This window comes from Molothrus aeneus, chromosome 15, assembly GCF_037042795.1.
Source record: "Molothrus aeneus isolate 106 chromosome 15, BPBGC_Maene_1.0, whole genome shotgun sequence".
Taxonomy (NCBI): domain Eukaryota; kingdom Metazoa; phylum Chordata; class Aves; order Passeriformes; family Icteridae; genus Molothrus; species Molothrus aeneus.
Window position 1 is genome coordinate 7,527,863 of NC_089660.1, and position 14,783 is coordinate 7,542,645.

General features: G+C 41.9%; 1 protein-coding gene across 1 annotated transcript in view; it reads left to right on the forward strand.

Annotated features, from left to right (window-relative positions):
• Positions 1 to 14,783, forward strand: part of ADAMTS2 (ADAM metallopeptidase with thrombospondin type 1 motif 2) — a 167,530-nt gene that overhangs the window by 111,754 nt on the left and 40,993 nt on the right. Inside the window, exons 4-5 of the mRNA XM_066559933.1 lie at positions 2,658 to 2,860; positions 13,766 to 13,849. Coding sequence (XP_066416030.1) covers positions 2,658 to 2,860; positions 13,766 to 13,849 — 287 coding nt within the window. The remainder of the gene's footprint in view (positions 1 to 2,657; positions 2,861 to 13,765; positions 13,850 to 14,783) is intronic.

Below are 14,783 nucleotides of genomic sequence, written 5' to 3' on the forward strand. Positions count from 1 at the left end.
GTGTTGTCCTGAGGGGAACAGCTGAGGGGTGAAGGAATTGTGAATGTGTGGAGTTTTTATGCTCCCAAGGAAATTTAAAGTGGTTGGTTGGCACCTAGTGGGAGGGAGATGACTTCCAGGGAACCTCTGATAACTTTTCTCAGGAGTTGGCAGGACTGTAGGGACTACAGTGTGACAGTGATGAAGTGAGCAGCAAAGAGGGAGGACAGGCAGTTTTTGCTGCAGGATGGTAGGATCACATTTTGCCTCTGGCTGATTTACTCACAGCAGGAATAAAGGTACTGTGTCAGGAGTTAGTTTGACACATAAGGCAGAAATAAAAGCACAGAAATAAAAGCACAAAAGCTCAAGATACCTTGACAGCAATCACCCACCCAAATATAGCCCCCCAGCCAGCAGAGCTTGCTGTCCACAACCTCAGTGCACAGCTCAGGCTCTCCCCCTGCCCAGCACTGCTGCTCTGCAGTAGAAGCTCTGATAGCTTTGCCTTGCTGCTGATTGCTTTAGCCTTTTATGCACAGCAGAGAGAAGACATGACCTGCAGCCCCTGCCAGCCTAGGCTTACTTTTCTACAGAGCTTTTAAGATTTATGGTCCTATTTTACAGTAATTATGATTTGTCTTATAGATCATGAATATATGATTGCCCCATGATCCCATAGTGATGGCTTGGTCATTACTCCTGAGCTCTAGCAAGGAAATTTTAACCCTGAAGTTTTCCTGTGGAGAAATCCAGGAGGCAGGGCTGGAGCTGGCTGCTTGGCAGGGCTGGAGCCTGATGGAGCTGCCTCCAGTGCTGCCAGGCCAGGCTCATTCACCCTCCATGGTACACCTGGGAGTGACAGCTGGGTCTGCATGAGGAATGAATTCTCATGCTGGATCATGGATTCTGACCAGAATAATTGTAAAAGTTGTGGCCCCAGGAGCAGAAGCTGCTGGGAGCCCTAAGGCTGTCAGTGAGAATGTGGTGGTTGTGCTTGTTAGCTACATTAACTGCTGCTGTTTGGGGAAAAGGACATTGGGGCTCCATGGAGGTATTGGACACCACATGGCACCTTCTCTCTGTCCACTGAGCAAGGGGAGCTCTGCCAGTGCAGGGCAGAGGAGATCCCTGCAGCCGTGGATCTCAGGACAAGCATGTCCTTGAAGCTTGCTGGAATCTGGCAGGAAGCTGTGTCTTTCAGGGGCTGTCCTTTGCCTGGAGGTCTCTTCAAGGAGAACAGAGAGCAGCTTCTCAGCACACAAGGCACAGCCTCTCCTGGCTGGTAACTTGTGTGCTCCATGGGTACTGGGGATGCCTGGTGTGTGTCCCTCCTGGCAGCCAGAGGCTGTGCAGGTCCATGGGTTGTTGTCACCTCAGTAGGAAGTTGAGGGGGACTCTGCTCAGGCTGCACATTGCCCACGACCTGCTGACACAGCAGCCTGAGGCAGCAAGGTTCAGGCAAGAGCACAGATGTTCTTGTAATGAGCCCAGTGATCTGGTGACTCATTCCCTTCCCAAGCAGCCACTTTTGATGTGAAAACTTCAATAAATGGAAATGGAAATTCCACTTTTGTAACTTTTCCAAGAGCTGTTTCTCATTTCTGGTTTGAAGGTGATGGCTTGGGCTTCCTCCCTTTGCTTCCCATTACATTTCTGTGAATGAAGCATTGGGACCCTTACTCAACCTTCTGTACTTTTGCTGACCTCCCTGAGTCTTTCCTGACATTTCCTAAAATCAAGAGGTTCTCAGTGGTGATTCCAGTCTCTTGTAATGCAAATGGTAATAATGATATGAATGATAATCATTGTTATTCTGTAGGATGAAATGTCAAGATTCCATATTTTCATATTAATTTTTAGTAGGTAAGTGCCACATTAAGCATGTCCATCCTGTCAGGGAACATGCTTTTCATATCACAGGAACTGTTAGAAATCATTAGTAATGAAGGAGACAACTGTTGTGCCTGGTGGGCTGGTCTGTGACATGCAGTAATGCAAAGTGACATGGAAAATTTGGAATGAAGGATGAAAAGCTGTTAAAAAAATTGTGGACGTAGCTATAAATTTATTAATCTCGTGTCTAAAACGTGGTGCTGAGCTGTAATGATAAATAGGATCCCTGTCACTACTGTGGGATTGCATGTGTGTAACTCAGAAAGGAGCTGAAGGGCTGAGGCTGGAGGGACTGGTTTGGTGGTACCTGAGTGGATGGCAAAAGGCTGTACTGGCAGCTGCACTTACCTTGAAATAGGAACCTATGGGCAGTAAGATCAGATTTTGAACCTTGTGTCTATCTTTAATTGTTCTAAATAAAGACTACACTGGGTAGCACAGGATCCCTGGACAGTGTATTTCTCTTAGAAGTACAATTAAGCAACAAGTATTTTACTGCAAACATCTCTGCTCTTCTCATCAAGACATTGGCAAGACCTGCCGCTCTTTGGGGCCTGTATTTATTATGGAATATTACTTTTTAGAAAGTATTGCTTTTACTTTGTAAAATAAAAACATTTTGGTCATATTTCTCTCTCATTTAGGTAGTTTTTAATTGACATTTCGTGAAACTAACGCTGTTATACAACACTCAGAACATAACAAATGCTGCTACTTCAAATGAATCTCAGCTGAAACTTGAACCTCTCCTGGCTGGTAACTCTTTGTGTGTTTGATCCCAGGCTCCAACCTCACTGCCTTGGACCATCTGGGCAGCGCTGTGGGCCTCGCTGAGGAGCAGGTGCAGGGGTGGAGGCAGCGCCGCCGGAGGCACACCACGGAGGACGACTACAACATCGAGGTCCTCCTGGGGGTTGATGACTCAGTTGTTCAGTTCCATGGGAAAGAACATGTTCAGAAGTACCTGCTGACCTTGATGAACATTGTGAGTACAGCCCTGCGCGCTACCCTGTGGGAAGGCTCTGAAAGGCCTGGGAATGTAGGTTGGGTAAACCACTTGAATAAGACGTAACAGATTTTGCTCGTGGCAGGAGATAAAATAACTCTAGGAGGGAAATCCAGGCCACTTTTCAGAAAATCCAATAGGGGAGAAGCAAAAAAGCAAAAAAGGAGAAAGGAGCCAAGACAGAAGCTGAGTGTGGGACTGTTAAAATGTTCAAAGTCCTTCTTATGTGCTTTGGTGGGTGGGACACAAGGTCAGGGGCTCAGGTTTTTGGAAGTCATTATGTTTCAGCTGTATATTCCCTTAACCTAAGCTTCCTGCTGAGGAACACAGTTTGGAGAACTGTCTTCAGACAAGGTTCTAACAGAAATTACAACTGGCTTTTACATTTTTAAAACTACTCTGCTGAATTCTTTGATTTCTCAACAGCCTCTTTAGGTCCCAGGCCACCTCCCTGCTCCTTGTTCACACTGCAGTAAAATGTTATGTGGTAACACTGAGCTTTCTTAAATTGATTTAGTATTTACTCCATGACTGACATCTTTAGGTTTCCTTAGTTAAATATTTAATCTTCATAACCATAGTCTGTGTAACAGACTATATAGTGTAGGAGTGATGAAAGGAGACACTAGGGATTATAATGTTTGAAAGAATCACTTTTTATTTCTAAATATCAATGCAGCAGCCCTCTAATACCCCAGACAGTAAGCAAGGACGCTATGTTTTGGAAAAGAATGCAGACTTGAAAAATCCCTAGTACAGATAAAAATCCAAATATATTTTATTTTTTGCCAAAGAAATAGAAGTGATAGCCCCCCTCATAGGCAACTCATTTGGGGATGACTTTCTTCCTTCTCCTTCTCGCTGGAACAGGAGTCTTTTCTCAATAAGACACACTTCTGAAAAAGCTTTGGCCTCAGTGAATGTGTATTCTTAGTAAAATAGTGTTGAGTAAAAAATTGTAGGTCTGCTCTGTTTTTGACAAATGGAGTCTGACTGCTGAAATTTACAGTTGTGTCGAGAGGATGAGCCTGTAGATGACTCCTTTCACTTTGCAAACCACAGAGGCAGAAATCCAGGCTGTTAGGTAGATTTGTCTGGGATGTCGTTTTTCCAAGATGTATTTTTTTAATTATGAAGCTTGGTTTTTTTTCCTTCTTTATTACGTTCTTTTAGCAATGTGCAGAATATCACTGTTTTTCATTTTAAATTAGAGGTGGAATACAATTTGAGAAAATCCCTTGTGTGATATAAATTCAGTTATGACTTTTTATAACAGCATTGTAAATAGTTAAAAACCTGCTCTGACATTAGAGTTATGGAGTACTTGGTGTCTGCTCTGATGGCTGTAAATGCATATATTCTAACAGAAATGACATAGTGAATTTAATTTATTTGTGTGGTTTGTTTCCTCTGAGGCTTAAAACAAAGTCTACAGTGAAACAGATGGTTTTATGCATCTCTAAATTAACAAGTCAAACAGGCCAAACCAGGAATGTGGCAAACAGGCCAAAATAGATTAAACAAGACTCTTTACTTATCATGTCACTTAAATCTATTTTTAAGAATTAAAATATACAGTAATGGTAAAGAAGCCATAAATGTTCCAGCTCTGGAATATACTTTTTCCTAATTTTAGTAAACCAAACCAAGACACAAATTGCAAGAAATAACAACTCTTCAGCAGCCTGTCTCTGCAAGTGGTTTAGAAAGTGCAGCCTGTGTAACCATCCCCACAGGGCACAGCAGCTCTTGGCACAGGCAGAAATTGTTCTGTTGAGAGCTCTGAGGTAGAAATATGTCTTTTGGGGACTGAAGATGTGTCCCATGCCTTGTGCCCAAATTCGAGAAGCTGCTTGAAATGATCAAGGTATCTTGAAAGGCTCTGGATAGTTGCTGGCAGTCATCAGTGTTGTCCTGTTCTTTCTCTCAAAAGTCAGCTGGCTTCTAGAGTCTGTATTTCAGCTGAGGGGTGGTGATGGTAACCAGCCCTGTTTCCAGCTCCAGCACAGAGAGGCAGGAGGGGTTTATTGCTGCAGATGGTGCTGGGGACCTGTGTGCCAAGGACAACACAATGCAGAACCTCTCTTTCCTCTCAACACGGCAACTCCAGCTCTTGCCCTCATTGCTGGATGGGTGCAAGGTGTAATTCTGTATAGAACATGGCTTTGGTCTCCTTTCCTGAGATTCACAGTGACTCCCCCATTGCCTTCTCTTCTTCATCTTTGAATGGTTGGGGGTTTTTGTTGAGCCCACTATAAAAGGCCTTGGGGTCCCTGCTCTTAGGGGTCACATGTATGCAGTGTGTCTCTGATGACACGTGTAGGTCCAAGGTCACTGAAAAAGAGTGACAAACAATTCCAGCTGTATTTTTAAATCTAATTGGAGATCCTCTCATAAGCATCAGATTGTGTGTACCCTGCTGGATTTAGGATGTAATCAATTAGCTTCCTGTAGTAACAAGGCATAGAATCAATTAGCTTTGTATGGTAACGAAGTAGTAAGCATAAAATCAAGAATGCATGGTAACAAAATAAAATAATAGTGAAGATATTTACTGGAGATAAAACACGTCATCAAATAGTTGAATTTCTGCGGTTCCAAAAATGAAATAAATCTTAGGTGAATTGTCCCTCCTGGGGCAAGACATTACTTTCCCAGAAGCAAGTCCCAGCATGGCTGCTTCTTCCACTGTGCTTGATCTCTTTGTGTGTGATGGCGTGAACAGTTGTCCTTAACTAACTTTTCCCAGGGATCTTGGGTGGAACCCTACCACCAACCCAATCAAAACAATATATTTTTTTTTTCCAAGCCCAGTGCAATGACTGTAAATTCAGTAAAATCTGTTTTGTGCAGCTTAAGTGATGTGTTACAGTCCACACCTAAAAGCCATGAAGTGAGAAAAAACAGGGGCTGGGTGTCCTGGCTATCTTGAATAGCTGTGCTAATATTTATCCCAAAGTTTGGAAATGAAGTCACTCCCAAACAAATGGTGATAGATGCCAGAGGATTTTTAACACGTTGGGCTGCAGCCACGTATCGTCTGACTGTGCGCCAGCCGTTCCACTGCAGTGAGCTCGGCCTCATGCCTCCCCTTTTTCATCCTCCAGTCATTTCCTCTGACAAAACTCTGGTTTCTCTTGACCTCCTCTCTTTTCTCTGCTCACCACCATGGGGACATTCAGTCACCTTTGGAAAAGATGCCATTGTTTTCACTTTGGAGACCCTCGGCTGCCTCTCGCTCGCACCATTTTCATTGCACGTCATGCTGTGCTTTTTCCTGGGAAGGATGTTGGCCTGCACAGTCCTCTGCATTTCCAAGTGAGAGCCCACACATTGCACAAATTAACTTTGTATTTATAGCATGCAGGAGCATTTCCACAGAGGAGACATATTTGGGTGGAATCTTGTAGTTCTGTAGTTACTCAAGAACATAGAAGGTAATTCAATTTCAGCAAGAAAGCATCTCAACCCCCCCAGTAATTGTATCTGCCTGTACAATTGTTTGGGAAATATTAGAAAAGTGCAAGGCGAGAAGTGGTGTTGTAGAATTACCTTGTTGCTTGGGAAAGAAAAGGTTTTCACTGCAGGATGCCCTGGGAAGAGGAGAAGGGCACTGAATGGATGTCATTGTGCTGAATGGCTGGATGAGTGCAGTGATCAGAGGATAAAAATCTGGCTGGGTGGTCAAATCCAAAGGGTGGTGGTAAATGAAACCAAATCCAGCTGGTGGCCAGTCCAAAGTGGTATTCCCCAGGTGCAGCAGTACTCAGTATCAGTGATCTGGATTAGGGAATTGAGTGAATCTTCAGTTCATGTGCAGGTGGCACCAAGGTAGATGAGAGTATTGATCTGCTGGAGGGCTGGAAGGCTCTCCAGTGGGATCTGGACATGGCCTCAAGTTGCTCCAGGAGATGTTTAGATTGAATATTTGGAAAAATCTCTTCATGGTTGTCAAGCATTGGAACAGGCTGCCCAGGGAAGTGATGGAGCCACCATCCCTGGAGATGTTTAGAAGATACTTGCATGTGGCACTTGGGGGTGTGGTTTAGTGGTGACCTTGGCAGTGCTGGGGTGGATGGTTGGACTTTATGATCTTAAAGAGCTTTTTCAACCTAAAGGGTTCATTGATTTTGAAATGGGTGTTGTTGATACCCAGTCCTGGTTCTAAAATTCACTGTTTCATAACCCTCTTAAAAGTAGTTTTGAAGATTAAGCAATTTTCAGGGGTAAAAATCTTTAAATTCTTTTCCATTCCTTTACTGTAAAAGAGCTGATATTAAAATATTTATATATACTCATTTAAATGGATATATGGCCAAAATATTTGTGATACTAAAGCCTATCTCCTCAAAGTAGCTAAGTGCCTAATTGCTGTTATTTCAAAGGGGGATAGACTCTAAATAAGAATTATGCCTCACTCTGGGCTAGATTTATCTGAGTATTTAGTCATTTACCTGCCTTTGAAATCAGTGAGAATCAGTATTAAAAATTAGCTCATGGGATTATGTATCCCTCAGCCTTCAAGTGAAACTTCAACTCCAGAACAAATACATTAAACAACTTTTCATTTGAATAACTGAAATCAATGAGAGTTATGCAGCTGGGGGCTTTGGAAAGTCCCTGGAGTCTTTCACCTGCATCTTTCAGCACTACACATGTCTTTGAAATTGTGGCCCTGAGGCACTGCTGAATGTGTTATCTGTCCTCTTTAATAGGATGTACATGATACTACTATTATAGATGAGATTTCTGCTCTCGTATCTCTGGCTGATGAGGGATGAAGATTTGCAGGTACAGAACAGCAAGTCCCTAATGAGAGGAAAGGGCAGAAATGCCATTGGTTTCTAACTGACAGTTGGATAAAAACCTGAAAGCATGTCTAATTCAAGCTGCTAAAAAGAAAGTGATGATTGAATACATTGAAATAATGGTGCTCCCTGTCTTCAGAATCATGCTTTTTAAACTAAAAAGCATTTCTTTTAGACAGCGAGGATAGTTCAATAATGTAGAATTCAACTGGATTTTTGAAAATTAAATAATTCATGAGCTCCAATGCTCATTATTTAAAATCAATTTATTTGAATATGGGCACTTTAAATTTGAACTAACTCTAAGAAGTTTTACAAATAACAAATGTAAGTCCAGCTCTATTCATCTGAGGGACTTCAGCTGTCTGTAGCTGAATTACAGCTTGTTTGAAAGTTTAAATATATGTATGTGAGTTAACTCCACATTTTGACTGTTCATTATAAACCAGTAGCTGTGACTGGTGTGAACAGTGTCTGAAGAGGCCTACATGAGGTTATTTTTGTTCATTATCTTGATTGCCACCCTACAGTGGAAGCTGTAGTTGTGCTTGGGCATTCAGGGGTTCCTGCAGGAAAGACCCTCTCAGAACTCTTACAGGTTGTGCTCATTTTCACAGGGATTTTATTCCCAGCGTCAATTAGGTGAGCATTGCTCATTATTGGTACCTGGAATGTGCCTTGCTGCCCTATCACACAGGTTTAGTACCATCCTCAAGGTAGAGGGTAGGTACTGTTGAAAGATGATTTTTATCTTTACTCCAAATACCAATATGAGCTTTTGCCACAAAGGTTTCAGCCAGGGACTTCTGAGTTGTGACAGTGTGGTTTGTGTGATGGAGTGTGGATAATTAGGATCAGCTTTCAAATTCTGGGTGCCTTTCCTTACCAAACTCCTCAGAATGGAAGAGGTCACCATATTTATTACTTTGACATCACACCCCTATCCCTTGCAGTAAAGTGATAAATCAGTCTGCTTAATTATTTTATGATGTTGATTTTATTAACATGATCTTGAGACAGTAATTCAGAAAAATACTGAGTCTGTTGGTGCAAAGGTAATTTACAGTGTTTAGAGAAACCTCACAGCAGTGGTTTATGAGCAGGAATGAGAAGTTCCAAGAGCCTGCGGGAGGAACTAAGAAAAATAAATTAGTCATGAAGTCAGAAAACAAAGTCTATGACCTTTCTAAAGCCAATGTTACAGTCAAAGATGAGATAGAGGCCCGTAACATGAAGCTACCTGGTGCCTTACCAACACATCTCTAGGGGAATGTTTTTCATTTTGATCAGAAGCAGCTAACTTGGACTTGGTAACACCTACTGACTCTGACACCAGGGAAGGTAAATCAGGGCTCGGACTCATATTTGCATAGAAAATGTGAGATTCCTATCTCTGGTTCAAAATGTACATTGCCAAGCTCTTCTAAAACTGCCCGGTGTACGTGGTTTTGAGCAGAATGATAGATGTTTTCCAAATGTGGGATCACAGTTTGACCTTTAAGTTTCATGTGTGTTGTGTGCTTTCATTCTTCTCTTCTCCTTGTGATGCTCAATAAAGATTTCAGGAAAAAAAGAGAGTTCCTCTTTGAGGAAATGCCTTGTAAGGACTAGAAAGGGAGACTAGGAGCCCTTGATTTTGCTGTATGACTTTCTGTGGGACCATAGTACATTCACCAAAGGAATTGATGTAATGTTATTCCTGTGGGATTAAGTTAAAGCTTTGGGAATGTCAGAAATGCTCATTTGGGATCTTCAAAAGCATAAAGAAGGTGATGAAAATCGAAGAGCACAGTGGTGTTTGAAGTGGGACCACAGAAAAATAAAGTGAGAGGGAAACGCTTTTGGGAGGGTCGGATTACAGAAGTTTGTGCTCAGTATCCACCATGACATTTCTGGTTCCTATCCTGTAATTCAAACCAGACATTTCTTACAGAAATAGACAATCACTGGATGCCCACCAGGCACTGAGGCTTTGCTGCAGATAATTATGAGCTGATGAATGAACTGCATCTCGGGCTGGGCTCTAACAATGTCTTGCCAGGAGCTCTGCCATCCCACAGGGAAGGAGCTGATGTTCTCCAGCTTCTCCAGGATTGCTCTGGCAGAGATCCACACATGGTCCCAGCTCTGCCTGGGAGCACGTAGCCATCAGTAGTTTCTGCAGCAGTAGTTGTGTAAGGATGCTGGGTGATCAAAGAGTGGGCTAATCAGCTTGGATGGATCAACAAACTGTGGTGGCTGCAAAACCAGATGACTCTTGGTTTGTGCCCTCTCCAAAGGGTCAGATGTGCCCTCTGATGGCCTCTGGTGCTGGGTCAGAGCTGTTTGACACTGATGTAGCCTGAGGTGGAGGCTGTAAAATGTCCAGCAGGGGTGTGTGCTCTCAGGAGCCCGGGGCAGTGGCACTCACCCAGGCATGAGGAGCCATCCATGGAGCTGCCTCAGGAAGAACCCAATGCTTTATGGTTCAGGAGTTGTGTTCTGATGAGATGATCTGCCTTTTGCATAGCAGACACTAACAAATTCTGCAAGGCTGGGGACTCCTTCAAAGTGCATGAATGAGTTTGCTGATGATTTGCCAAAATACACAGATTATTCTCCTATGGTGCATTGGTTTAATTAGAGATCCGGGGAACCACCTGACTTTGCCTAAAAATCCTGCCAGCTCTACCAGCAGGTAACCTGCTCTGCACCAAGACTAGCAGAACTGCAGGCTGTTGATTACTATTTGTGTCACAGGAACTTTCAAAATTCCCTTTTAGGATCAGGCAGTGCTTTGCTTAGTAATCAAAACTTTCCAGTGATTCTTTTACAAAGCATGAGGCACCTCACTGGTGCTTGGTTTGCCTTTATCTTTTTGATGTATTCTATGTGCTTACTGTGCGGACTTGAAACTTGCTCAAGGCAGAAGAATTATAAAATTAGCAGAGAGGGACAGATGAAAAAAAACTAAATAAAGTCTTTGTTTTTCTTATGTAGCACCAATTTGTGCTAGCCTGATTTCTACACAGAAACTTTAAATAGAAATGTGTGTTTTCCTTTGAAATATCCCAGAAAAAGAAACCAAAGACATCCCAAAATAGTTAGTGAACTACAATAGCTGGATAAAAGTGTCTTTACAGTATTTCACTGTGCTTTGAATTCTTTGAGATTTACCCAGACTTCTTCATCACCCTCTATAAATGCTGAATCACTGTAGGACATCTAATAAGATTTAATTCATTCACTGCCTTCAGTACAGGAGCTGTGATTATGGGATGGTCTCTGTGTACTTTTTTCCTCCTATGCAGCAACTTAATTTTAGACTTACTGATCTAAGAACAACAGGAGACTGACTCTGGCTTTTCTTCTGTTGATATGAACCAGGATGTCCTGCTGAAGTACATGAAGATGCAGTGCTGGAAAAGTACTTGCAGTCTTTTCCAGAGCTGTGTGTATTTATTGCACAGACATCTGAACATGTATCTCCATTGTCTGGCTATCTGTGCTATCAAACACTTAAGTTTCAAAGTTGTGAGTTGCTCTCAAGCCTGGAGCTTTCTGATTGCACAGGCTGGTTGGTCATCTTCTGCCCTATACATTGAGCTGCATTAGCTTGACTCTGCTTTCCTGTTGAAATAAGAGGTGGAAATGTGGGGGATCTGAGCTAGGGATTGTGTTGGGCCTTTCAGAGTGTTTCTTTTCATTTTCATGAACCTCTGAGAGCACAGTGTTTGCTTGGATCTTGTATCTCTAACAGATTCCTGCAACAAATAGGTGTGATTTAGGCTGTGCTGAAAAGAAGGAAAAGCATCTATTTCAGCATATTATTCATGTGCAGTGAGACACTCCCAGCAAACCACAGTTTAGGTCAGAGGAAGATGCTGGGTGAAAAGGGCTTGGACTCATCCTTATTAATGAAACCAAGGCCCAGAGCTTTGAATTGGCCTGCTGTCTTGCAGAAAATCCAGGATCCCAAGAGAACCAAGCAGCTTTTTACAGTGCTTGTGCTTTTCTGTTCATTCACAGTTTGTTTGTTAGATGTCATTTGCATGAATAGTCAAACAGTGTTTTAATTCTGTTCCATCAATGTTTTCAAGCCAAGTTTCTCTTTGGCACACAACAGCGATACAGTTGTTCGGTTACTCAACGATTGTTAAAAGAGGCTTAGGTTAAATTCTGGATGTTAATGAGAGAGTGCTGTGCACCAATTTGGATTATGCTTTATGAACTAATTAAATACTTATTTACATGCTGTGTTTACTGTCCTCTATACACAGCACTTTTTTGTTTAATACTCATTTCATGTACAGATAATTTGCAGCTTATTTCAACCTCATATCCTTGATGTGAGAGTACTCTCTTCTCACCACACAAAGAGGGAGGCAAATTAATATCCCTGTCTCCCTTGACAGCGTTCAAGGGTCTTTTTCCTGGGTGAAAGAATTTTTGTAAAACAAAATGTGTTTATGTCTTACCTATTTATAATCTGTGTTGAGCAATGGTCCTCAAAGTAAAACTAAGAGTGTTTTTAAAATTTCAGAATATAAAGTTAGTCTTCCAAAGTCTTATTTAAACATGCAAAGAGATGATCTGATTTCTAGAGGGGTTGTTCACAAAGCAGATTTGAACATAATCAGTGTCTTCTACCCTGCAAGGAAAACAGAAGCCCCTGAGGCCACTCATAGCCATGGGCTCCTCATCCACCATCTTAATCCAAGGATCTGCTTGCTTATCAACCTGCATCCCAGGAATACCCCAGAATGTTTCCCAGGTGCCCTGGAGGGTGTGAGCCTCCTCCTGGAGCTGTGGTTCAGCAGGACACTCAGGACTGTTGAAAACTTGGATATCTACCAGGCATAAAATAAGTCTCTTCTGTCAAAAAATACTGATGAAACGAATTAAAATTCACTTTAAAATGTCAGTGGGGATTGCTTAGCAAAACCTACACTGATGTATTTAATTTTAATGGTTTTTGAAGAGATAAAATATGGGCCATTAAAACGGGGGCTGATTGAAGTAGCAGGACATTATTTACCATGTTTCTAATGAAAGGTTCCCTGAAAGTTATTTATTAGCTTGAAGTAATGAATCTAGTTTGGAGGAATAAATGAAATCTAGGTCCATCCAGCAAAACAGTTCAGTTTGGTGCAACCTTTACCAAGGGAAGGAGGTTTTAGGGAAGGAACTTGCCTTGCAGGGATCTCATCTGCCTCTTCTAATTTGTAAAGCTAAACCCCTGCCATTTGGCCAAGTCTCATGCAGTCTTCATCACTGAATACTTAAATCAGCCTTGTTAACAGTTAATATTTGCCCAGCTTGCCTGTAGCAGTGTTTCTTAAGTAATTGTTATTCATCTACATTTCATTCTCTACTCTAAATATTTACAGTTTTCTTTTCAGTGTTCCCGGGGTGATTTCCCCATGTGCGTGTTCAGTTATGTAGCTCTGGTATAAAAAAAAAAAGAAGACAATTTTAACTTGCTGGCATTTTGTAGCTTTTGTTCTACTTGCAAAGTTTAACACTGATGAGTTTTGACATACAATAAAGCCAGCTCATGTGCCTGACCAGCTTTTTGGGGGAGGCACATCCTCTTGGCAGAGTGTGATATGATGGGTCCCAGATGGAAGAGTTACAGGGTGCAGCTGAGCTGATCCAGTGAATGGCTCTTGGGAGAGAGGTCCTGTCTCTCTGCTCACTCGTCCCCTTCCCTATGCATGGTCCTGCTCAGCAGAGAGATATTTGGGATTTTGCCTGGATTGCCATGCTCCAGGCTCCAGTGGGACACATGGGCCAGCTCAGCTGCATGGTGTGGGTGCACCATGACACCTCCAAGTGCAATTAGGCTGGCACTTATATACCTGGTAATCTGAAGTCTCTTGAGTATATATTTATTTTAATTGATTCCTTAAATTATGACCTGTTGGGGGATTACAGCAGAGTTGGAAAAACCCCATGTCCTCTCTCATTAGTGGAGTTTTTAATGTTTTAAATATGATCACAAAGTGGTGTCTGGCCTAATGATATAGCATAAAAGGTACTGGCTGTATCACTGCCTTCATAGTTACCATTGTTAAAGCACTGAACTCTTTTGCAGGTTAATGAAATTTATCATGATGAGTCCCTGGGTGCTCACATTAACGTTGTCTTGGTGAGGATAATCCTGCTGAGCTACGGCAAGGTAAGGAAAGGTTAATTTAAATGGAGGATATCAATATCTATAGACTTCATTCTTTTATGAACAGTGCAGGTACTGGGGACATGTATTTGTTTTGTATTTTAATCCATATATATTATCCTTACTAGTCTGTGAATATAAAGAACTTTCATGTTTATATATATCTATTTATCATTTAAACTTTATATTTCAAATAATTTCAATTTCTTCTGGGTTTTTCCTGTGTCATTTGAAGTTACTGCTTAGTTCTGGCAGCCTGTCTTTTCAGATTTGTTTGGAATAGTCCATGAAACATAGAGAACATTTTAGTTCCTAAAGGAAACACAATTGGGTTCTGGTTCAACTGTAAGTAAGTAACAGTAAACACAAGTATCTTGCACAGCTCTGCAAGATACTGAGGGCTACAGCTGCTTTCTAAGAACTCATTTATACTTGTACTTATTGTCAGGGGAGCTACACATGTGCTTAAAGTTAAATGGGTGTTCTGTGGAATAGGGGCCAGAAGATAAGAGCTCTACAGATCAAATCTGTAATTAAAAATATCAAGTGTTCTTTCTCTCAGTTTCTGTGGAAGGGGTTGCTCCACAGACAAAACCTGGCTAAAAAGGAACAAAATATTAAATGGGTTTCAAAAGTATTGATCTGTTCAGTACCTGTGTCCTGTTACTGCCAAGTCAACATCAGATTCCATGGGAACAAGAATAGGACATTTCAAGTATGTTGATAACTGCTTTGGTTAAGGACGTGTCATTTTAGTGCTTCCAATTCAGCATCGGGCCCAGCTGCTCAGGGCAGAGTGTTAACATCCAATACACCTTCCTGTGACTGGAGCTGTGACTGGGATTTCCATGTTCATGTAGTAAACCTGGATTCTGGATGACTCCATGTATGTTCATGGAATTTGCTGGAATGCTGTCAGCAAAGAGCCAGTGCAGAT